Source organism: Ptiloglossa arizonensis, chromosome 9, assembly GCF_051014685.1.
Source record: "Ptiloglossa arizonensis isolate GNS036 chromosome 9, iyPtiAriz1_principal, whole genome shotgun sequence".
NCBI lineage: Eukaryota > Metazoa > Arthropoda > Insecta > Hymenoptera > Colletidae > Ptiloglossa > Ptiloglossa arizonensis.
In genome coordinates, this window is record NC_135056.1 from 20,844,769 (window position 1) to 20,867,719 (window position 22,951).

At 33.0% G+C, this 22,951-nt stretch overlaps 6 protein-coding genes across 7 annotated transcripts; 3 read left to right on the plus strand and 3 right to left on the minus strand.

Moving 5' to 3' along the window:
• The first annotated feature begins 1,346 nt into the window (after window positions 1-1,346).
• Window positions 1,347-4,008, plus strand: LOC143151068 (ras-related protein Rab-30). Its single transcript, XM_076319845.1, has 5 exons — window positions 1,347-1,961; window positions 2,184-2,267; window positions 2,370-2,553; window positions 2,616-2,767; window positions 2,847-4,008. The coding sequence occupies exons 1-5, from the start codon at window positions 1,875-1,877 to the stop codon at window positions 2,955-2,957; spliced, it is 618 nt and encodes a 205-aa protein (XP_076175960.1). The 5' UTR covers window positions 1,347-1,874; the 3' UTR covers window positions 2,958-4,008.
• Window positions 4,009-4,654: 646 nt separating this feature from the next.
• On the minus strand, window positions 4,655-7,217 carry LOC143151023 (retinol dehydrogenase 11). Its single transcript, XM_076319744.1, has 6 exons — window positions 6,893-7,217; window positions 6,309-6,416; window positions 5,974-6,147; window positions 5,662-5,869; window positions 5,374-5,572; window positions 4,655-5,296 (listed from the first exon to the last, which is right to left on the minus strand). The coding sequence occupies exons 1-6, from the start codon at window positions 7,062-7,064 to the stop codon at window positions 5,102-5,104; spliced, it is 1,056 nt and encodes a 351-aa protein (XP_076175859.1). The 5' UTR covers window positions 7,065-7,217; the 3' UTR covers window positions 4,655-5,101.
• Window positions 7,218-9,524: 2,307 nt separating this feature from the next.
• On the plus strand, window positions 9,525-11,645 carry Kr-h2 (transmembrane protein 33-containing Krueppel homolog 2). The gene is made up of 6 exons (XM_076320097.1): window positions 9,525-9,683; window positions 10,065-10,236; window positions 10,328-10,509; window positions 10,615-10,682; window positions 10,809-10,942; window positions 11,018-11,645. Exons 2-6 carry the CDS (start codon window positions 10,070-10,072, stop codon window positions 11,229-11,231), a joined length of 765 nt encoding a protein of 254 aa, XP_076176212.1. The 5' UTR covers window positions 9,525-9,683; window positions 10,065-10,069; the 3' UTR covers window positions 11,232-11,645.
• Window positions 11,646-12,268: 623 nt separating this feature from the next.
• Rps3 (ribosomal protein S3) lies at window positions 12,269-13,650 on the minus strand. The gene is made up of 4 exons (XM_076320098.1): window positions 13,566-13,650; window positions 12,825-13,147; window positions 12,562-12,749; window positions 12,269-12,496 (listed from the first exon to the last, which is right to left on the minus strand). Exons 1-4 carry the CDS (start codon window positions 13,596-13,598, stop codon window positions 12,312-12,314), a joined length of 729 nt encoding a protein of 242 aa, XP_076176213.1. The 5' UTR covers window positions 13,599-13,650; the 3' UTR covers window positions 12,269-12,311.
• Window positions 13,651-14,354: 704 nt separating this feature from the next.
• On the plus strand, window positions 14,355-17,703 carry LOC143151191 (cathepsin O). Of its 2 annotated transcripts, XM_076320096.1 has the most exons (7): window positions 14,355-14,646; window positions 15,457-15,595; window positions 15,779-16,014; window positions 16,187-16,335; window positions 16,406-16,456; window positions 17,008-17,276; window positions 17,362-17,703. In XM_076320096.1, the coding sequence occupies exons 1-7, from the start codon at window positions 14,356-14,358 to the stop codon at window positions 17,397-17,399; spliced, it is 1,173 nt and encodes a 390-aa protein (XP_076176211.1). In that variant the 5' UTR covers window position 14,355; the 3' UTR covers window positions 17,400-17,703. The 2 variants fall into 2 exon arrangements, with proteins under 2 accessions (XP_076176211.1, XP_076176210.1); XM_076320095.1 differs by having other exon boundaries at window positions 17,008-17,703.
• Vermilion (Tryptophan 2,3-dioxygenase vermilion) lies at window positions 17,269-22,598 on the minus strand. Its single transcript, XM_076320094.1, has 8 exons — window positions 22,448-22,598; window positions 22,191-22,360; window positions 21,670-21,830; window positions 20,917-21,122; window positions 18,760-19,119; window positions 18,437-18,686; window positions 18,245-18,338; window positions 17,269-17,975 (listed from the first exon to the last, which is right to left on the minus strand). The coding sequence occupies exons 2-8, from the start codon at window positions 22,217-22,219 to the stop codon at window positions 17,804-17,806; spliced, it is 1,272 nt and encodes a 423-aa protein (XP_076176209.1). The 5' UTR covers window positions 22,220-22,360; window positions 22,448-22,598; the 3' UTR covers window positions 17,269-17,803.
• Window positions 22,599-22,951: the final 353 nt, after the last annotated feature.

Here is a 22,951-nt window from a genome sequence, read left to right on the forward strand (position 1 = left end):
TTCCTTTGTACCTTTTAACGGGATTACAACTATATAACATTCATTGTGATTGGTCACATTTCTTGCTCTGTCGGTTAAATTTTAGTAAAGAACCAATCATGAGTTCTCTTATAAAACACAGTGCACCATTTGCTTAGTGTAGTAGCAAAATTCCATGGATATCCACGCGTGTCGCTAGTGAGCAAAATAGAAGAGTACGGTCCTGTTTTCATCATCGCGATTCACTCAAGCACAATTTTGATCGGACGATAAAATAATACGATGAAATTTAACCTGTTATTGAAATTTAATACATTCATTAGATTTCCGTGAATTCTACAGATATGTTTCTATTGTTAATCGTTTGTTGATTGAACTGTTTTCTACATTCGTAAACATTCTTTTTAACCCCTGTTACTGTTTTTCTGCTTCTTTTTTCTACATAAACTTTTTTCATTTAACTTGTCCTCCGTTAACCAAACTTAATTCAATCTCTCGAAATTCAATATTTGGGATAATTACTTGCATGAGGGAAATTTAACCCAAATTCCGTGCGTAACATTCGTTGTAAGGAGAAAGAATCGAATAAACAAGTAACTTACACCTGCAATTAATACTAATTATTGATCTAGGTGTATATTTATACTTTTAGGGAAATTTAAATTGTGCATTATACAGAAGGATGATAACTATAAAAATATCTGTTCATATATATCTATCAACATGTAAAACAAATTGCAGTGTCCTTGAATTACACGAATTTATAGATGTATGCATGGGTGTGCACCTACATTTGTTCTTGTATATCTTTTGTATTTATATAATAAATAAAGTTTTCTGTACTTGAACTTTTTGTTTCCATAATTATATGCACATGTACAGTTTAATTTCAATTAAATTTTTAAAGATAAAATTGAGTATGAAAGGTATACATACCGTATTCATACAATTCGATTTGCACGTAGAGTTTCAGGAGTAAGTAACCACGTAAATTAAAAATTTACTGTAATGTACTATCAAAACCAAATAAAGTAATAATCTAAACTCAAAGTATTATTGATTGAGTTCCGATTAATGAGCTAAAGGCGATTTAGAAGTTATGTATTTCAACATCGATAGAATGATAATCACTCGGCTCGAACATCCCCACTCGTACAAAAGTAGATATATAGAAAACTTCTCGACATTTATCTTCAGTGTATTCATTTCGCTGTTAGCAAAAGAACTCACAAATAAATGGAAGAGTAAATCGCAAGTTCCCTTTACATCTTGAAATTTCAATTCAAACCGTTCACTAGTGTAACATGCTTACCAACATCTAAAACCATAATATTGCAAAATGTGTAGTTAGTGTAGCCACCGAATCTATGGAAATATCTTTTGAACTTCACGCGTGAACGATTATTTGAATAGCATTCGTAAGTTGATTTTGTAGATAGTGTAGGGTGACGTGTCAGTATTTTTTAAAGGAAAGAGAATTGTGATCGTTGTGTAAATCCTAAATTGATCTTTTTACACGTAATCTCACGAGTTTTATGATTTCTAAATTGCGGCAGCGTTATGATTCAATGGCGGAGACAGGTGAAAACGTCATTTTGACAGAATGGCAGAGAGTCTGGAAGTACATTCGCGATTTCTGTTGAGTGCGCGTTCATTTTTGCTTTGCGAACATGGACCGCCGTGTGTTTAGTGATCTGCGGAAAAACGACAAATGGGGAATAATGCCGTAAATAGATTTTTAACGGCTGATCGGAAAGAAAAGTGCACCTCGTTCTAAGAAGCATATTACGAGATTTCGTAAGAAGGTGAACGGTTGTGAAAATTATACGTGTTGTGCTCTCAAATGTATCGTTAGTTTTATGCAGGATTTTTGACTGTAACGTGGTACAGATGTGATGGAGGATTATAAATTTCTCTTTAAAGTTGTGCTCGTCGGAAATGCGGGTGTCGGCAAAACTTGCCTCGTGCGCAGATTTACCCAGGTATGTATATCGTTGGTTAGTTTTACATTATTTAGTACTGATAACGTGGCAAAAATTGTTCGGTGTAAAATAAATTTTATTATCTTGTTTAGGATTTTTTGTGCAACCAGCATCATCTGATTTTATAATATTGTAATTGCTCAGTTTAAATTGTCTATTTAAAAAAGTTTACGTATTTCTATTATACATTGTCAATTAGTAATATATGTATTCCATTTATAGGGATTGTTTCCCCCTGGTCAGGGTGCAACAATAGGTGTTGATTTTATGATTAAGACCGTAGAAGTAGAAAATGAGAAAGTTAAGGTATGCATATGATGTAATGCGTTATGATTCATCCAACGTATTGGTGTGTACTTTTTTAGAATAATTTTATGCTATGTATAATTTGTACTGACTTTCTTTTAGCTTCAAATCTGGGACACTGCTGGGCAAGAAAGGTTTCGTTCGATAACTCAAAGCTATTATAGATCAGCTCATGCTCTAATTTTAGTTTATGATATTTCTTGTCAACCTACATTTGATTGTCTACCAGATTGGTTAAGAGAAATTGAAGAATACGCAAGTAATAAAGTTCTTAGGATATTAGTAGGTAAGTATTATATGATATCACAACAATTTATTGTGTGTTAATAATATATGATTAATTGATAGGTAATAAAATTGATCGAGAAGATAGAGAAATACCAACACACGTAGGAGAAGATTTTGCTCAGAGACATGGAATGTACTTTTTAGAAACTTCTGCCAAAGAAGCAGAAAATGTAGAACGGTTGTTCATGGAAATAGCAGCTGAACTCATGGAGGTAATTGGGCAATGAATTGTTTATTAGAAAAATTTATATTTAAGGGTTTAATTATAGATAAGTTAATGTATTATTTTAGCAAGCACGTAGTAAGGAACTACCTAGATATGAAACAAATACAACTTCAATAAATGGAAAAACAACATCAATAGGTGATACAAGCAATTGTGGTTGTAGTCGACTTTCTTAAGTAGCTTTTATATGTAATATTAAGTCACCCATAAAAACACATAATTTCAGTTGCTAAATATGTATGTAGAACACTATCATACAGTTTTTATAGAGGATGGAGATTGAACATGATACTAGTCAATCTTCCATAACTAAAAAAAAAGAAGATTCTAATACTAGCACATCTTTGATATTATATATTAGCAACTAGTGTTATATCGTACAGATTATATTAACAGTTTTGTTGCAAAAAGTATTCCATACTTGAAACTAAAATGAACTTTAAGTATGTTGACAAATATTTGTTCATGAAATAGCATGTTTTCGTAGAAATTGGCTAAAAAAATCTTTTTATTATGGTTTTACATGATTGCACTATATGGATAATAAATAAGTTGAGGGCCTGTGTTTAGGCATTTAATAATGTTTCCATGAACGGAATTATGCTATATTTTTTATAGTATCTTTTGTTGTGTCGGAAAGTACAAATAGATATTTCATATTTGGTGACTGAATTCAAGGTCATCACAGTGAATATAAGGTTTTTACTAAAAATTGTAAGCCTAATATTGTCCAGGATTTTTTCAAATGTGCAATATACATATATTATAAGTGTTTATTACACTGTAAAGATCTACTGATGCTTGATATTAAAAAGCAAACAATTCTATACGTTTTTCACATGTAATAATTTACCAAAACTATTACTAATCATTTTTTACATTGATTATTATTGTTAATTATAACAAGTGCACATGATTGACAGATTCCCTTAGCAGCAGTTACACAACCAAAGTTTTGTTGTATTTGTTTAAGATTTTATTTATGGTTTAGAAGTAACAGATAACTATTGCTTGTTCTGTCTGTGTATTGTTTAATGTTATTATTTATAGATTTTCTATTATTATTTATATTTTATATAATGAGATCGCTATTTCTCGTACTGTTGTACCAATAACACAATTTTATTAGCACATTGCTCTAGTCCTTATAACTTTTTATATTTTGATTATAAAACAATATTCTTAAGTTTATATAGTTTTATATTTTCAATAACTATGCTTTTTTATCAGGTAATTATGAGCATATAATGCATTTATTTTTTATACCAATTTTTCTTTATTTTCTACAATTATTCAGATTAAAAAATTTTAAATTTATAAAATAAGGTTATATGTTGATATTTTTTTCAATCATATTTATAATTGCAAATAATATTATATATATATATATCTGTAGTTCAAACAGTTTGTAATAATATTAAACTCCAATTATATGTGTGGAAAATGATAATATGTTCTGTGTAATTTTTTGTTAATGCTAAAAATGACAGTATCCTGTTTTATTTAAGTATATAGCGACTATAATATATTAAAAATCATTTTGATTCTTACAGTTCCAACAAATAAATGGAACTTCAAGATACTGTCACTGTGTAATAATTGTTCATTGTTAAACATTTTTGCTATAAGTTTTAAATAATAAACATGAACAAAGATTTGTACTAAAACTATACTGATAAAAACATATCAGTTCGTGTATGGACAAAAAAGACAACTGTAAAATGAAGAACCCTTAACTTCGTGTCAACATAAAATTTATCATAAAAAATGTATCTTATAGATGATATTAAATACATGTATTATTTAATGCATATTCTTAAAAAAAAAAACGAAATAATATAGTACATAATTTGGGAATAAAGAGTTCTAGCAATCTAATTCCAAGATATATTTTGTTTCGATTAAAAATATTTATTACAATTTCCTGAGAGTATGGTATGCAGAATAATTTTTATAAGTCGTGTCTATTTCACTAAATTATTTCATGTGTTCATTTTATACAATGTGTGATTACAGTGTACTAGCAACCAATGTAAGATTGAAACAGTTTCCTGAAGTATGTTGTACATTTTTAAATTGGCAAGATTTTCAATACTCTTGTATTATATAAGTTTATTGTAAATTTTCATGAATTTGCTTAGTAATATTCTATATGAATAAATAAATTACAATATAATACCATACGTATATTTGTGTATAAACTAGTTTTTCTTTGAAGGATGTAATTATATTAACATACAAACTGATTAAGTTTCTAGTTTGTAATAAATAGTATTTTCCTTTAATATAAGGTGTCAAAAACCAACCATTTACACTGTTGCTACATGTACTGGAAAAAATCTTTCAGCTGCACTTGTTGAAGAGATACTTTCAGCAATTGTTGTTGAATTGATGAATTCAAAGCATCTGGATTACTACGGCTAAGGCGGCAGTTACTAATGTATATACCACCGCAGTTTTCGATTGCTTTATTCACAGCTGCATATACAATAGAAGTAGCTCCTTCTTTGGGAGACTAAAATGAACATTCATTTATTATTAGCAAATGCTTTTAAATATGCGTGAAAAATATGTTTTCTGTTTTCTACTTACCTTTAAAAGATGTTTCAAAAATGATTTAAATTTCCAAATAGCAGAATGTACAAACAAATCTGTAAATATTACACCTGGGTGCACAGAGTAAACTTGTACATTATATTCTTTCTCATGAAAAAGATTCTGCAATGTTTTTGTAGATATTTCTTGTGCCAATTTACTTTGTGCATATGCACGTCCCGTTATAAACTTTTTTCTGTGTTAGGAATAAGTTTATAATCAGTAGAGACATTAATTATACATAAGCAATGAATAATAATGGCAGATAAAATGGTGATACCATACTTGCTGTTAATATCACTGAAATTAATTTTACCCAGAAGATGAGCACACGAGGTAACATTAACAATTCTGCTGGATTGTTGTGGAAGACCACCAGCTTTCAATAATGGTAGTAGTAAAGCTGATAATAAAAAGTGTGACAAGTAATTTACAGCCCACTGTTGTTCAAAGCCATCTTCTGTCTCTTCATAAGGACAAAACATCACACCAGCTATAAACAGCAAAATAATATTAAATTTAATTTCATAATTTTTAACATTATTCAGCTATTTATGAAGGAAAAACAAAAATAATAAATTTTGAATTGTGTCTCACCATTATTGATTAAAATATGAATTTGTTTGTAATCTTTTTTTATCTCTGTGGCAAATTCTCTTACAGATTTCAAAGAAGCATTATCAAGTTTATACACTTTTGCTTGACCAGTTGTAATACCAGATTCTCTAATCTGGAGAATGGTTTTATCACCAGCAGCAGGTGTTCTGCAAGCTGACAAATGTGTTTTAAAATAATTAAAAATGTGAATAATACTATTATACTAGCTTTTACAAAATATTTGTAAATAAATGAAATGATATCAATAGATCATTTGATTGTTTATTTAAGACTGAGTAGTTTTCAGAAGTTTAAATATTTTATAGAATAATTACCAATTATTACTTCCATGTCAAGTTCTAAAAGCATTTTAACCACATCAACACCAATTCCTCTAGAACCTCCTGTTACAATTGCAATTCTGCCAGTTTGAGCTGAACAATCTGAAGAAAAATGATGACATTTACTTTACTATATAAAACATAACATTTGAAATATTAAAATTATTCATTTCATGAACATAAAATTTAAATGATACAAATTGCATTTATGAAATAATTTGCAATTGTAATATTATATATGAATTTAAGTACAACTGACATATTGGATTTTAATTGCAAATTATTTCATTTGGTTATGCATATATATGTAGGGAGTTACATCATTTACAACTATACTGTAATGAATAAAATTAACGTTTATTTCATACTAAGTAAAAACGTTTGCTATTGTACATTAACTCCAAATTATTTATTTTTATACTATTTAAAGTATCAGTTTTTATATAAAGCAATATATTTTAATTATAACGAAAAACTAAACAAAAGATTATTTTAAAAATTGCGCGCGACAGAAATTTTAAATTTTATAATAATCAATAATACTGCGAAAAAGAGGTAAATGCATTGATTGAACTTACCATTTTTGTTATATTTTGCATTCATCCAATCATTGAGAGCTTCTTTGAATCCTAGTATACCGTATTTCACTTCATCGAGGAATAATTGCATAGCTAGGATCCAACTTTCTCGATGTTTACAATACATAAACACGCTCGTAATGATAGCACAAACCGAACCAATGAATAGCATTCTCCTGAAGTTAGTTTCTCGTAATTTCAAAATATTAACTTATACACATCGCAGGATAAACTAATCGTCATGCTAAAGCTACGTTTGCGAGTAAAGAACTGACATTGAATTAAACGGACACGTCAAGAACTCTTTACCCCCAGACACTCTTGAGCTACTTTTTTGTTCGTTTCGAACGGAAGATTTCTACCGTTATACTGAACGAATCATATTTGTACTTTTGCAAGTTCTTTCTATCTACTACGTCCCTTATTTGGTTCGAACTAAGCGTGAAAAATTGTAATTTCAATAATGAGATTGCAATTATATGATAAATAATTTTTATTTTAAAATTATTGTTTTTAAGCAATACATTCGCTATACTTGAAATAAAATATTATTAAGTATTACTATTCATATTGATCCATCTACGTAGGGCTTTTATTAACGTGACAGTGCATGCATGCGTAAGTTGCAGTATCGTGTATGCATGTAAGTACATACATACGTATGTATATGGCTGCACAAGATTGTCATAACATAATATTTTCAATTTGAGGTCAAATTTCTCTTGTACATCATATAATCTTATTTTAAAAACATGAATAAGTTATTTTTCTCCATACATTTCATTAATAATTAGTGAAAATTTAAATATGTATTCATTGAGAGCTAGGCTAGTTATAAGGTTTTTTTTCAAGTAAACTTTCTTCAAATAAAATATTCATGATTTAACCTAGAACTTAAATCAACAAATATTTTCGGGTTTGTTGGACATTTCTACTAATACAAATTAAAAAATGTTTGTTTTCTTGACAGTAAAAAGGAGGGTTTTTAAAGAAATTCATTAAAGATAATATACGTATTGATTGCATCGATGGAAAATTATTAGTTCTTAATTATTGAAAAATATTAAAATAAATCGTTTCTACGAAGCTAGAGTTGCGTTTGTTTTGTACATGAAACTATTCTTAGGGCAGAACTATTGTTACATCTCCTTCCTTTGAAATAAAAAAGAAAGAAATATTCAAATTATTAATACTGAGTAGGGAAAAACTGATGTATAACGAAAAAATAAATAATTTTTATGATTCATAGAATTTCAAATACCCCATTTTGAAATTGACACTCTTACGCAACTGCCTAGGTTTGTTTGTAAATAGATTCGTCACTATACGTAATATTATTTTGATAAAATATTAACAGAGTATAGTACTTTATTTAGTAATTAAAATTTAGTTTCGGAACAAGAAAATTGAACCCTATAAAAGAAACGAAGAATATTGTATTAGAATTGAAAAGCACGAACTGAAACATCCTTTTCTACGAGTAAACTTAGTTGATATTTCATGAAATCTCTTATTTTTGTAATAAACGTAAATTATAAACATAAAACTTAAGTATACAATATTGAATAAAATTAGTAATCCCTCGATGCGATTAGATAACCCGGCACAGGTGCACACTTACATGTAGAAGAAATACAATTTTCTTGAAGTCGTTTTTATTTCTTTCTTTCCGAAGGCGAAAGCAGAATAGAATGAGAGTGAGTCAGAGATACTGAAAGTGAACGAATAATACGAGACAGTCGAAGCATTGATACTCGAACTTGTTTCGGTGTTGGATGCCACATGCTTTCTCCATCACGTATACGTAAAGATGCGGGATGCGCTTATAATACAGGTGTGGGGTGCTTATTTGAAAAAGAATCATATGCTTCGATATTCACTCAGATAAGAATCAATGTATCATTATCTGTTAAGTAAACACTCGTGTATTTGTTCTGCGTATGACAGCGATTCTAATCGCTATAAAAATATGTAATTAATTCTCGCCATATTTAGTTTTATTTTATGCACCTAATAGCGCTAAAATGTTATTTTAGCCTGAATTTATAACGTTAAAAGTGACACGGAAATAGTAAGAGGGCTCGTGAGTCTCCGACCCATGTAATACGAAAATGTGTTGCTTGAGATGTCTATTTTATATTTCGTCTATGACACAACTCCCGTAATATAAAACGCTTATTTTATATCTCATCTATGTAGACGCACAAATGAGGTATGGGATAGAGCCTCCATCTTACAGAAGCTCGTGTCACATGAGTGAAGTATGGTGAAAAATCAGAAATCTTGTAGCGCACTCTACGTATAAGAATAGTGCCTTTGTATACTATATTTGTTCCAATCATCAAAGTCGGTAAGGCTAGTTCAATAAATATAACAGATACATTGACATATATAGGTTCTAAATCATAAGGTTGCAATATTGTTGCAAACTATTATATAGCAAACAATATGAGATTATTTGAGACACAAGGATATTTGAGTTTGAAATTTTACTATTTAAAAGAATGACAGATGAGAGGTTTGTAGCCCTCTCTTGGTGAAGTTCGAGAAGCACTGCCACCGCGAAGAAAATCATTCGCACCATCTATCAGAGAAATTAGTAATCTTAAAAACGAAACTCAGGGTAATTATGAAAGTATATACCTGGAGAAATACATATATACATCGGTAGTGAATTGCGTGTAGATACGTTCTGGCTGATTGAAATTCGTATCGTTCACGTTTATGCGTGCGTTTGTAGGAATTTACATTTTTACCAAGTAAATGAACGGTTGATTTACCTTTGCACGAAGTAAGTTCATTTTTATTTATTACAAATGGTATGATTTAATTTAGAAATACGATACTTGAAAATTTAAATTAGGGGAAGGCTCGATTAATTATTCCTTTAGAAAAACGTGAAGTCTGAATAACATTTAACGTATAACGCTATTAATAGTATTAATGTAAGGTTTTTCTGGAGTCATAATAAAATTAACTTTTTTAAAGTATATTTGAGGTGTTATACATTTAATGTATCATCTGAATTTGCTTTCTCTTTAGAAAACAGGACGCAATTTGCATGACTAATATGTTTAATAGGGTAAATACATTGTGTGCACCTCTAAAATTGTTTTCAAAATTGAAAATGTAATTCTATATGATTTTATATTAGCTTTTTTTGTGTCAATAGAGAAAATGGCAGATACTTCAAGTACAGGTTCAGGGCTTAACCAACCACAGATGGAACCAGGTTGGAATGCTTTAAGACAACACATTATTGACAATAAGATTAAAGTTGGATTATCAATTACAAGACTTTTCACTATTATATTTACTATCGGCTACATCATTCCTATATTTGGGTACATATATTACTTTATCGTATTCTTCTATCGTATCAGTCGAGAAACATAAATTTATAAGTTATGACTTTATATTTGGTATTTGTTTTAGCAATCCTTATAACATTTATTACAAAGCCTTAATGAGTAGTGCAGCAACAAGTGCATTACGGCTACACCAAAGAGTGCCACGTGTTCAACTTAATAGGCAATTTTTAGAACGTATATTTCGTGAAGATTCCTTTCATTATTTATTTTACTCTTTGATATTCTTGTATGCAGCTCCCGTTACATGTATCCTTTTTATTTAATGTTATTTGGTAAAGTGCAATAATTTATCTTCACCAAATATGTTATAATGGCTTAATTCTAAATTTGTATTCCTTAACTAATAATTAGTGGTGTTAACGCCTATATTTTTATTTGCATTGATAAATTTTGCTAGTTCTTCACTTGTAATGCTTGACGTAAGTAAAAAAGTTTCATGATATAATGTTAAGATATGTAATTTAAAAATTATATAATACTAGTCTAGTGTTGTAAAATGTGTATAATCATTGTGACAACTGATATTTTGTCTTTTTCTAATTAAGTGTTTAGGGCAAAATAGTTGGTGGGCAGCACGTCTTATGGTATCTATATGTGAATTTCAAACACGGAACATATTTCGTCTGTGTGCATTGTCAGAAATAATTATTTTGCCATTTACAGTCCTCCTTATATTTACGTAAGTATCAATATGTAATAATTTTTAGAGGGTAGATATCTGGAAAGTCTTCTACAAAGTTAATTTTTGTTATAGGGGTCGTGCTGGTTTACTGACACCTATTATATACTATCAGTTCTTAAAATCACGTCTTGAATCAGAGAGAAATCCATTTACTCGTAATGTATTTCATGAACTTAGAAATAAACTTAGTTTAATCTCAAGAAAACAATCTTTACCGGAAATAATCCGGCGGATGATTCAGGGTTTACTGTTACTCACACAACAAATGGTTCCAATTCGTCAGTAATTTTTAATTTTTAACACATCAGTTCCGAAGTTAAATTTCCTGGGGTTTTAGGGTCCATGGAATAATAATTTCATACAATATAATTGAATGATAAAACAAGTGCAAATATCAAAAACAACAAATCTATGAGTTATTGTTTAAAATGTATGAAAACGATCTAAGTATAACGTTTTGAAATTGCGATTAATATCTGTACTTATTTCTGAATGTTATAAGTAATAGCGACGTTTTTGCAAACATTTCATATAAATAATTATTAGATCAGGTTTAGGATTTATTTACTAAATACAAAAATACTTGTACGAACAAATTATGTAATTGGATTTTTAATATTTTGTAATGTACAATATCATCAGTGCAACATTTTAACTATACAGTGCTAAATTACTATGACTGAATGCAATCTCACTATTGTGAATATTGTTACAGATTATTATTCTATTATTTTGCATGTATATGTATATTTATTGTAACATTCCTATACACTTATTGGATAATTGTTTGCCTCTAAGTAAATTCATATTATATATCGATTGATTGTATATTGTGTCCCACATTATTATATGTATTTTTGGTACATTTTAAAAACGTTTAATTATCGTTTGTGCACTCCACTTTTTCCAAGAAATATTCAATGCGTGCTAAAAATAGTTAATATATAATATTAAATAGGTCATTTTTTCATTAATTGATGTAGATATAGATTATTCTGTAAACTTTATAACAAAACAATATTTAGTTAATCGTATTTGGTGCACCTTATAAAATTAAATACCATAGTCTTAATTATTGTTACACGATATTTTAGGCTGATTATTCAATTACAGTTGAATTTTATTTAAAAAAAAAAAAAAAACAGACTAGTTAGTAAGATTAAGCACGATCTGTAAAATCTTCATAAATAAAACATAAAAACAAATATTTTTGCATACACCATGATTATAAATCAGACTGTTTTTACTATATTAACATTCTTTCAGTAAAATGTTATTGTTATATTCTATCAAATTGTATTGGTAATGAAAGAAGAAATAAAATTATGACAATTCTTTTAAAAGTTTATTGTCATTTGCACATAAATTACACTGCAAGTGGTGCTGGTTGCGGCATATCCTTTGATGCTTTCACTTCAGATGTTGGTTGTGAAGGAAATACTTCATCCTTTGGTTCTACAATGGAGACAGAATCTGGAAGAGGTTTCTTTGGGCCTGTTTTACCATGAGGATCATATGGGAGCATAATTTTCACTTTGATTCCAAGTACACCTGATACAAAAAAAAAAAGTGGTTAAAAAGTTAGTCTATTATTTTTGTATAAATTTACAAGGTACCTTGTCGGAGAAGTACGTGACGTGTTGCGGTATTAACATATTCATTGGTAGGTTCTCCAGAGTGGATCATCAATCCATCAACGAATTTCATTGACTTAGCTCTCTGACCACGTAATTTACCACTGACAACAACTTCACAGCCTTTTGCTCCTGATTCCATAATGAAACGAAGAACTCCATAGCAAGCTCTAAAAATGTGTGTGCATGTACATGTATATAAAATTTATTACAATTTGTAAGATATTTAAGATAAATAGGCTAACCTTCGAACAGCAAGACCTCCTATTAATTTGTAACGTAGAGATTCTGCTTGTGCAATAGCACAAAGACCGCGCGTTGCAACTTTCTCAGCATATAATTCAATGTTTTGTGTTTCTTTAAAGTTGAACCGTTTTTGTACTACAGAGGTTAATTCTCTGATTCTACGACCTTTCTCTCCAAGAACACTTTGTGTGTGGGTTGCCAACAAAATAATTTCAGTACGATGAGGAGTCACACGTACCTCTACTCCTGAATATCCATCTTCAGCGAGTTCACGAGTTAAAAACTCGTTCAACTCAGCTTTGAAGACTCCATCTCCGACAAACTAGAAAAAAAGAAATGAATTTTAACATATATAAACGATTTATATTCTTTATTATTTATAGAAGCAGTTTAAAATAAATGAATACAAGTTAACCTAAAAATACATGTTTGTTGACACGTATGCATCAAAACTAAATATTAAATGTTATCGCGACTTTACTGACATATTAAATACAATTTAACAATAAATGAAAATTACTTCATTCCACACAAAAATAATATATTTATAACATTTGAAACGTGAGGAGTACGAACAGAGAAACCGTACAAATAACAATTGAAAGCATCCATATCATCCGTAAGATTCATGTGTTATGCATTCTTATTTTTTGGTAAAATATCCTTTTTTTGCTTTCATTGATATAGTGAGCATCATATTTTTAGAAAACTTTCAACACAGATTGTTAAAATTTACCAACCTTCCGCTTTTTTGATATAGAACGATTGTCCATGTTTCAGGCTGGCGTGACAAAAGAAACCGAAATCCAAAAGACTCAACTGGAAGAGGAAGTAACGCAACTTGCTTAAAGCGGTATATTAGAGTCAAAACAATATTTATAATTATGAAAGCATTGCTTAAAAATTTCTCGTTATATATAACTACTGCACATAAAAATTAATTGTATTTTTTTCAAAGGAATAAAATCAAAAATTAGACTCATTAATGCATTACTTTTTATTAGATATATAGGTCTAAATAGAGGTTATGGGAGATCATACCATTTTAAGCATGAAGTACACTTAAGTGTATGCTTGCTATGTAGAGTATTTACTTTATTTGAACCACGTTTATTAAAGTAATTTCATGAATGTATGTACATAAATAATAAAATATTGAATCAATTCCTTAATCTGCACTTCTAATGCATTATTTGTCTAACGAAACAAATGTTTTTGTAATTTGGAAGAATGAATTAATTACATATAAATAACCCCTATTATGTGTATGTGTGTGTGCGTGTGTGTGTGTGTGTGTATGTACGAAAAGGAATAATAATTTAAATTTAAGCAAAAAGAAATTCTTCGAATAAAAAAATTCAAATAAATATTATGGAATTAACTTGTAAAGATTTATAAATTGAATGGATTTTCGTATTTTTATTTGATTTTTGTAAAATGTGAAACAACCGATCGGCGTCGTAAAGCTACGATAATTACATTTACTTCTTACGGTCCTGGTGCTATCGACACACATATGAACAGTCTGATATGCCGTTGCACTACACACAATATTCTATTGGAGCATATAACGAGAATTTATCTTGTACTTTGGGTGAAGTGTACCGTGTGTCAGAATCATCTTTTGTTCGCGACATGGAGTGGAAAACAGTAGCATTTACAATCTTAATAGTGAGTTTATGTTTTCTGGTAATACCGATTAGAGTGGGGCCTGATATTAGTACTGAGGATATTAAGTTGTTTAAGAGTTATGTTTCGCGCTACAATAAATCTTATAGAAACAATCCGGTAGAATACGAGGAAAGATTCCGGAGATTTAGGGTAAGTTGTAAAATAGACTATAATCTATAAAAATATTTGATGACGTAACGAAAACACCTTGCACAATATAGTATAGGTACCGTTTGTTTCAGTTTCGTTTATAAGTGACAAATTTTTGAAAATTTCCCGCGCTCACGTACCCAAAAAACACTCTTTTTTCATTTTTATTCGTTTTCTCTTTTAGAAAATTTGCGAACTTTGATATGTATATAAATAAAAGTGAATTATATCGATACTTAACGGATTATGAAAAGAAGCATTCGTTCAGAATAACTCGACCAGTTTTTCAAGCTTACACATTTGAGAAACGTGTATGAAAATGAATAACCATCAAGTGAATATTCGATAAAATTAAGAACTGTACACCGTTTATAGATTCCGAGCATAAGTGGTATACTTTTGTACTATCGACTTTTCGTTGCACGAGGATTTACAAATTGAACAGTATAGTCAATAGAAAGTTGATAGATACAATGCTACTATAGTATAATAACCCACTATCATAGTAGTTTAATTGCATATTATCTCAATCTCATAATAATAACTTAGAATTCTATCTCACAGTCATACAGTGGTATTATGATGTTTACTGTAGTACTATCACGGTGTTGTACTACTATTATATAATATGTACTTTAATACTGGCACTCTGCTACTTGATAGTTCTATTGCGGTACTATTAATACACTGTAATACGGTTACAATTAATTGCACATCGTAAGAAATTTACTGAAAAACGATGATACTCGTTTCACCTTTTACACGATGGAAAACATTACGCGCGTAAAGTCAGCTGCATCTTTATTGCAGAGATCGTTGCGGTACATAGAAAAAATGAACGACCTTCGATCTTCACCGGAGAGTGCCTATTACGGGCTCACTGCGTACTCTGATATGTTGGAGGACGAATTTTTGACGCAAACGCTTCTCCCCGATCTCCCCGTAAGAGGTGAGACATTTTTATATGCATTATATAACGAAACATCGTGTGTTGAAATACAGCTAAAGAGAAACATTCACGTATTAGGAAACGATCGTGAAGACTTATGGTACGAACTTCATACAGTTAACGCAAACAAGTCGACGGAAGGCGATACAAATACCTCTTATATATAAATGAATAATTCATTAGGGGAAAAACACGTGAATGCATCGTATCATCGACAGCACCGTTTGCAGCAGTCGAGCCATCGAGCGAGAAGATCGGCCGATATACCCTTAAAATTCGATTGGAGAGATAAAGGAGTTGTTACTCCTGTGCGGGGACAAGGATCTTGCGGTGCTTGTTGGGCATTCAGCACCATTGAAGTCGCCGAATCGATGCTCGCAATTAAAAATGGTACTTTGTATACGCTGAGCGTGCAGGAAGTAAGTCATCGGTCGTTTACGATAACTTTTGATACAATTTCGTTTATATATATATATATATATATATATATATATATATATATATATATATATATATATATATATGTATATGTTCGTAAGACGGTGTATTTAATTTGCAAGAAGTATGGTAAAGAAGAAATTGTTTCGATAGATGATCGACTGTGCGAAAAATGGTAACTTCGGATGCGAGGGAGGTGATATATGCAGCTTACTCTCGTGGTTGTTGTCGTCGAAAGTTACAATCCTTCAAGAATCCACTTACCCGCTCACACGGAAGACGAATATGTGTAAATTGGGAAAGTGAGTAGAACGAAACGATAAGGTGTACTTCAACGATGAGCGGCGATAAATATTAAAATATCTCTTTCAGAACATTGAGCAAAGAATCCGGTATAAGAATAAAAGATTTCACTTGCGACAGGTGAGAAACTTTAAATCCAGGTAACAGGTTAATGGAAGTGTTTGATTAATTTTAAATAAATAAAATTCAATATTTCAAAGTACAACGTGTATTTAAGTATCTGACATTTTAATCGGCGGAAGTTGATTCACGTCTAACGGATCGTATTTGTGGGTCGCTTCGCATGTAATTAATTGTAAAGGTTTTCTTACATAAGCTGACCGTCTTGTGTTTCTCTTTCCAATACGTATTTGACGTCATTGAATACATATAGAAAATAAGTGTCATATGCTTTTCTTATTAACTTAAAATTACATTTGTTAGTTGAACAAACAGTCGCGTGGAAACGAAATTACGTGTTTTGGTCGCTGCGACGTTGTCGACGACCAATTGGATATTGCTCGACCAGAATTTAAACTTTGGCTTTTTATTCGTTGAGCAATCGTTCCACCAGGCGGTCGACTGATGATTCTGTTTCCTTTAAGCTCAATATTTAAATGTGGTTGCTGCTGCGAGTAATAATCACACACTGTGTTTGTCGTTAAGGTGATTAAAGGTTTAACGGATGTTAGTTTCATAGATGCGGAGGACGAGCTGCTGGTAACGCTGGCTACTCATGGACCAGTAGCGGCTGCAGTAAATGCTTTATCTTGGCAGAACTACTTGGGCGGTGTAATACAATATAATTGTAATGGCTCTTTCAGTAGCTTGAACCACGCAGTACAGATAGTCGGCTATGACAAATCGGCTACTATACCTTACTACATCATCAAGAATTCATGGGGACCGAGTTTTGGAGATAAAGGTTACATGTATATAGAAATAGGCAGTAATCTTTGTGGTACGATTTATCTTATGGTACACGAACATTGGTATAAGAAATAATTTATGTACGTATTAACCCGGAGAATTGGTTTTGTTAATAGGTATAGCGAATCAGGTTTCATCGTTGGATGTTCTTTAAAACGATGCATCGACACGAGCAAAGGTATTTCAAATCAAATACATTGATCATTGATCAAATACATATTTGCATCGAACCTCAATTGTACATACACATCGTGAAAGTGCCTTTAATCAAGATTCCTTCGAAAACGACAATAACGTTAACGACAACAGTGGTACGACTACAGTCTCGCTAATTGTTACAACTCAATTTGTATGTTGGTATTATGTTGCACGATTATCTACGCGACCATTTTTTATTACAGACGTTCTAGTATGTGCTAAGCGACAGAGTATAATAAAGATTTATGTTATCGAATTCATTGAATTATACTTACTTCCTAGTGTTTACGCACATCTAAAAGTAACATTTCCTGGGAAACCTATTATGCGCCTTATCATTATCGAGGAATGCTCGTCCATTTAGGTATCTTCGAGTGTACATTCAGAATTGTTCTGATTGTCGTCCGGATTCCATCCGTTACAGGCAATGGACAATTTTGTCTTCATTTGTTTTGTCAGCGGTGGGATCATATGACGAGGTATCAAAAACGTGGATAGGTTGAATAGGTCCAAGAATACCTTGTATCTGTCACTGTTATCGGAATACGTAGGTTAGATATACATCTAGAATACTTTTGAGAATCGATAATCAAAGAACTCGATATAGATATGAGAGTTACGCCTGGCCCTTGTTTGCTAAAAGCATTTGTTTTTGCAACTTGGATACTATTAGCAGACGAGCATAATATAGCTACAATAGGAAACAAGAATAATAAATGCGACATCGAATTAAGTACAAACGTCATTGTAAAGCGATAACGAAAATTCTACGTAGATCTTACAATATCTTGAATACATCACCTTAAAGTGGACTTCAAGTATTGGTAGCCGGAAGATCCTCCTGTTCCGAGTTGTTGAGATCCGATCATTCTCTGAACCATCAAAACGTGATTATCTAGAAAATACAGAAACGATTGTTTACTTTGTAAACTCAAACGTAGATTCTACGCACGAAATTTATGTAAACGATAACGGTTATATGCTTCTTCTTACACCTCCATTTTGTGATAAGAGAATCAATGTCCATTAACGCGGTCAAAATTTGATGAGGCTGACTGAATCTCGGCTCGTCACGATACAACGTGATCATCACTGCCCCTTGAAGGGCTGCGTAAGCAAATTTTCTTTCTCCTCGCGATACGAGAGCGTTGTGAAGAGACTCGTCGAAGACCGTTTCGAAGGCTGCTTGCCGAGAACGTACGTTCGACAAGTAATAATTTCTGAGCTGCTCCTTTGTTTGTTTCTGTAATAAAACACGAGCGTTAGGGCTTCTCGAACGTAAAGACCGAGTATGAAAAAGATGAATAAATAATTACTCGAGCAAGTTGCTCCTGTTCGGCGATCAGCTTCTCAACGGATCTTTCGTACTTTCCCCAAAAGTCGAAATCATGGGTGTCGAGGCCCGGTGTCCTCGCCAGCCATCTTTGAACAAGGCAGCTGAGACTTGGTTCTTCCTCGGAGCGTTTGATCGCTTCGATGGCTTTGGGATCTCGTCCGAAGATTCTGATGTAACTTTGATTGTACTTGATTCTGTGTTCTTGTTTCACGCCCAGTTTGTTTTCCAATAAACGAAACTGGAGCGATTGGAAACCCGAGGCTGGGCACAAATAGTCTCGAAACGCCATAAAATCCAGTGGCGTCATCGTTTCTAAAATTGTTACTTGGTCCACCAGTAGCTGCAAACGATGAAAATAATAAAGATGCTTTTCCAATTCATCGTCCCGATCTACATCGGGAGGATAATATTTCCGTCTACTTTGGTCGGTTGAAAAATCGTTCGAACATTCCAAGTATACACCAAATGTAAATCCTCAAAGTCTCCCGCAGGGTTAAAAAGTACTTTGGCTCGCGACTTTGAACACAGACGGCCAATCGATCTTAGGGAGTTCGTTTCTAAGAGACACCCACGTTCGCAATTGTATGGTTGCCACGCTGATGCTTTCACCGTACGAGAAAGAAACACAACCACCTATTTGTTAACCGTGATATGCAATTTCTCGGTTTCCTACGCGTTACAAAACTAAGAAACAAATCGAGAAACGATTAACGCTATCCGCTTGTACAGCATCGGATGCTCGTTAACGTTAACGTTCCCGATGGACCAATTTATTTACGAACAACGACGCAATTATACCTCGTGTGAAATTCTGCCTACTTAACCCTGCAATGCGAATTTTTTAGCGGAACCAGACGAGAAAAGGCGACGACCACACCTGCATTCTGTGGTATGGAAAGAGCGCCAGCGAGATTGTTACCTAACGCATCTATGCGTGTCGGTGAGGGGTGTCGCATATCATCTAGCGGTATTACCTTACTTAGATCTCACTGTTATTTCTGCAGTTCCCACAATCTTTCTTATTCCGGTATAAATCGGGTGGGGAACGTGAAGGTGGCGGGGACCAAGAGTACGGTAAAGTAACAGGAACGAAAAAGTGTCGCATTGCCAGGAACCTTGACTAGTTTGTCAACACTACGTAAAAGACAAATGCAAGAACAATCGTTCGATTTTGATCGTCGGAGCAATCGTGGAAAACGTACGCGGCACTCGATCCGAACAAGGATTCAGAATTTTACGAACAAACGTAATCGTACAGAACTAAACCGACCGGTTTCGTTCAACCCTCCGGATAACACGCGTAATCTCTCGTCTTCGTCGATCGAACGTAACAAGCGAAAGACGCGAGGTACGGAAGACAACAAACCATCGAACGAAGGGGTCGATTCGTAATAGTTTCTCGTTTACCTTTGCACACGCGGTACGTTCTCGAAATAACGAATCATATTTTTCTTAAATACCTTCCGTGTGTCACGGAGAGTCACGTTTCTCAAAGAAATTCGATTAGAGTTACCACGACGGATCAACACCCTTGTCATGAATCGCGGTACCCCTAATTGGCTTGCGATTAAGGGTCGTTCACGTTCCTTCCATCACTGTCATTGTCAACGTATGGTCACTGGCCTCGATTCCCCGAGTATAGGATTACCTGGCGATACGTTGAACGTCGCGCGGGAAAAATCTTGTTTCTCGTTTTTTTCTCCCTCCAGCAGATCCTTGGCGCGAAATTTTTTAAATATTGATATCGCGATTTCTACAGTGTACCGAGCCTAGTTTTTTTTTACCCAAACTCGTCTATGAGCGAGTAAACTTTGCACCTCTACCAACCCTCGTGCAATTCAACACACCTGCTAGACTATGAAAAGAAGCTCGACATTTTACAATAACGTTCCGCAAAACTGAGTAGAACGACAACGAATCTACGAGAAAAATATGCAACGACCGCCAACAATCTCCGCGACTGTGTTCACATCCGTTCTGGTTCTATTTAATTTCGTCTCGTATTTTTTTTAATTTCTTACATCTTCCACGCGCTCTTCGTACTTTGTTCTCTTACGTATACGAAACTCGGGTGTAACTGTTTAAATATATAAATAAGAAAGAAAAGATTTTGCGGCGAATCTTCGATCTCGCTTACTTTCAGAATGAGGACGATGCGGTTTAATCTCTTCAAGATTTCCAGGGTTCTCGACTCGTTCAAGATCTGGGAGAACCGATTCTTCTGAACAGCTGTGTGATTGTTCGAGGTACTGTTTAAGGAGTCGTAGCCGCTCGTCTCCTGGTTGAAGAGCGCTCTTACCGAGTCTAGTTCGTAGATGATCTGCTTGAACCAAAGTTCGTACGCTGCGGTGCAAGGTGCAGAAAGTTTATTATTCGTTTTAACGATGGTTGATGCCGATAAATCGTGTTGTTGCGAAACATTCGGTGAAATATTTTAAATATTGGGACGAAACGATAAAAAGAAGAAGAAAATTAAGTGAACAGCGAATTGAAAAGACGGTACTTCTTCCGTCGATCAGAAGCTCCAACGCGACGACCTTCCGACGAGTATATCGGCTACTAGTAATATAAGTAGTTATCCGGGGTAATATAATAACTGATCGTTGTAATTTGTAACAAGCGGAAGGCATGTTCCGACGTCTGCGGTAATAAGAGACAATACGTGTACACCGATCTATATTGTGTACTTAACTTCGAGTAACGTTCGGTAGTGCTAAACAATTCATATTTCGTGCACGAAGTTAATTTACGAAATACTTCCAGGCTTCGATTAATGTTAGACCGTGATGTAGTTTCTACGATTATGAATAATTGCATTTAATTAAAGTAACGAACAGAGTTCACTTCGGTAAAAACTAGAATAGATTATCAACCAGTGAATATTGTTTACCCTGATGGGTGACGATAAAAAGATGCTCATCGTGCACTTCCTTGTTGTACTCGGCGCTTAACAATCTTTGTGCAGTGAGGATTTTGTCCAATCGAAGGTATTCGCCGTAAAGCATTCCAGGACCTTCGGTCAACTGATCGCCGCCTTGATCGTGATCCTCCCTAAAATTCAATTACCGAACGTCAATAATTGGTCGTACGCAGTTTCAATATGTGCAATTCAGCGGTACATTGGTATTTATTTAGCCGATCGGTGAATTTGCTGTCGATCAATTTCTTACGATTGATCGGTAAATTAACTCCTCGATTAACGTTCAATTATCGAGTTAATCGTGTATTCGTAAATTTAATCACCTCTCGTTGTCGACCAACGGAATTGGACATACTCGCGAAGGTACTCGAGATTAACAATGGATGCGTCGAATGTGTCCACTTTTGAATAAAATTAAACGAAATTCAATTTGTTCCCGAATCTGTTATTTATTATTCGTGCACGGAATGTGTTTTTAAATAGTTACTTACGCAATATCGGCCGATAACGGGCAAGCCATTTTCTTCCGGTTGTTGAATTTCTTCGAATTAATGTACGGTAGGTTCAAAGTGCAGTTTGAGAACCTTTCTCTTTGAGAAACGTACGTAGGGAACGATTTGTCACTTTGCTTCTTGACTTCACCACGTTCAATATTGTTCTCCTTTGTTTTTAGATCGAACGACGATTAAAGGTCAAAGTTACGAGTAAATAATCACCGAGGGCTCGGTTGAAAAAAAAAAATAAAAACCTCTTCTAAGTTGACATTTTGTGAGGTTTCAGTGAGTACCGTTCGGTTTGGCGAAAGACGACAAGCGACACATACTGTCGACGAGGTGGTTGAGTCGCGACTAAAAACTGAATGACCATCGGATACGGTGAAACTATCCCTCTTATATTTCCAACACCGAGGGCACGTGAATGAACAATCGAAGATTATGGTTTCTCTAAATGTCGTTGCACGTAAAAATCATTCTATAAATACATCCGCTATTTACGCAGATTTTTCATTGCGCAATCTAACATCGTAGACGAACTGGAATTTCATTTTCCGAATGTTATTCCGATCGTCGGTGAACAGAGATCAACGAAGCGATGGAACAGTTCGAGTTGTAATGGCCTCGTTTTGTATCCTGTCTGTAAAATCTTAAGCAACGAAAGAAAATTACAAATTTACATCTTCGATATATTGAAATTTCGATTGTCGTCGCTTGCGATTGACATTGTTCCATATTACCTCAAATGAATATCATAA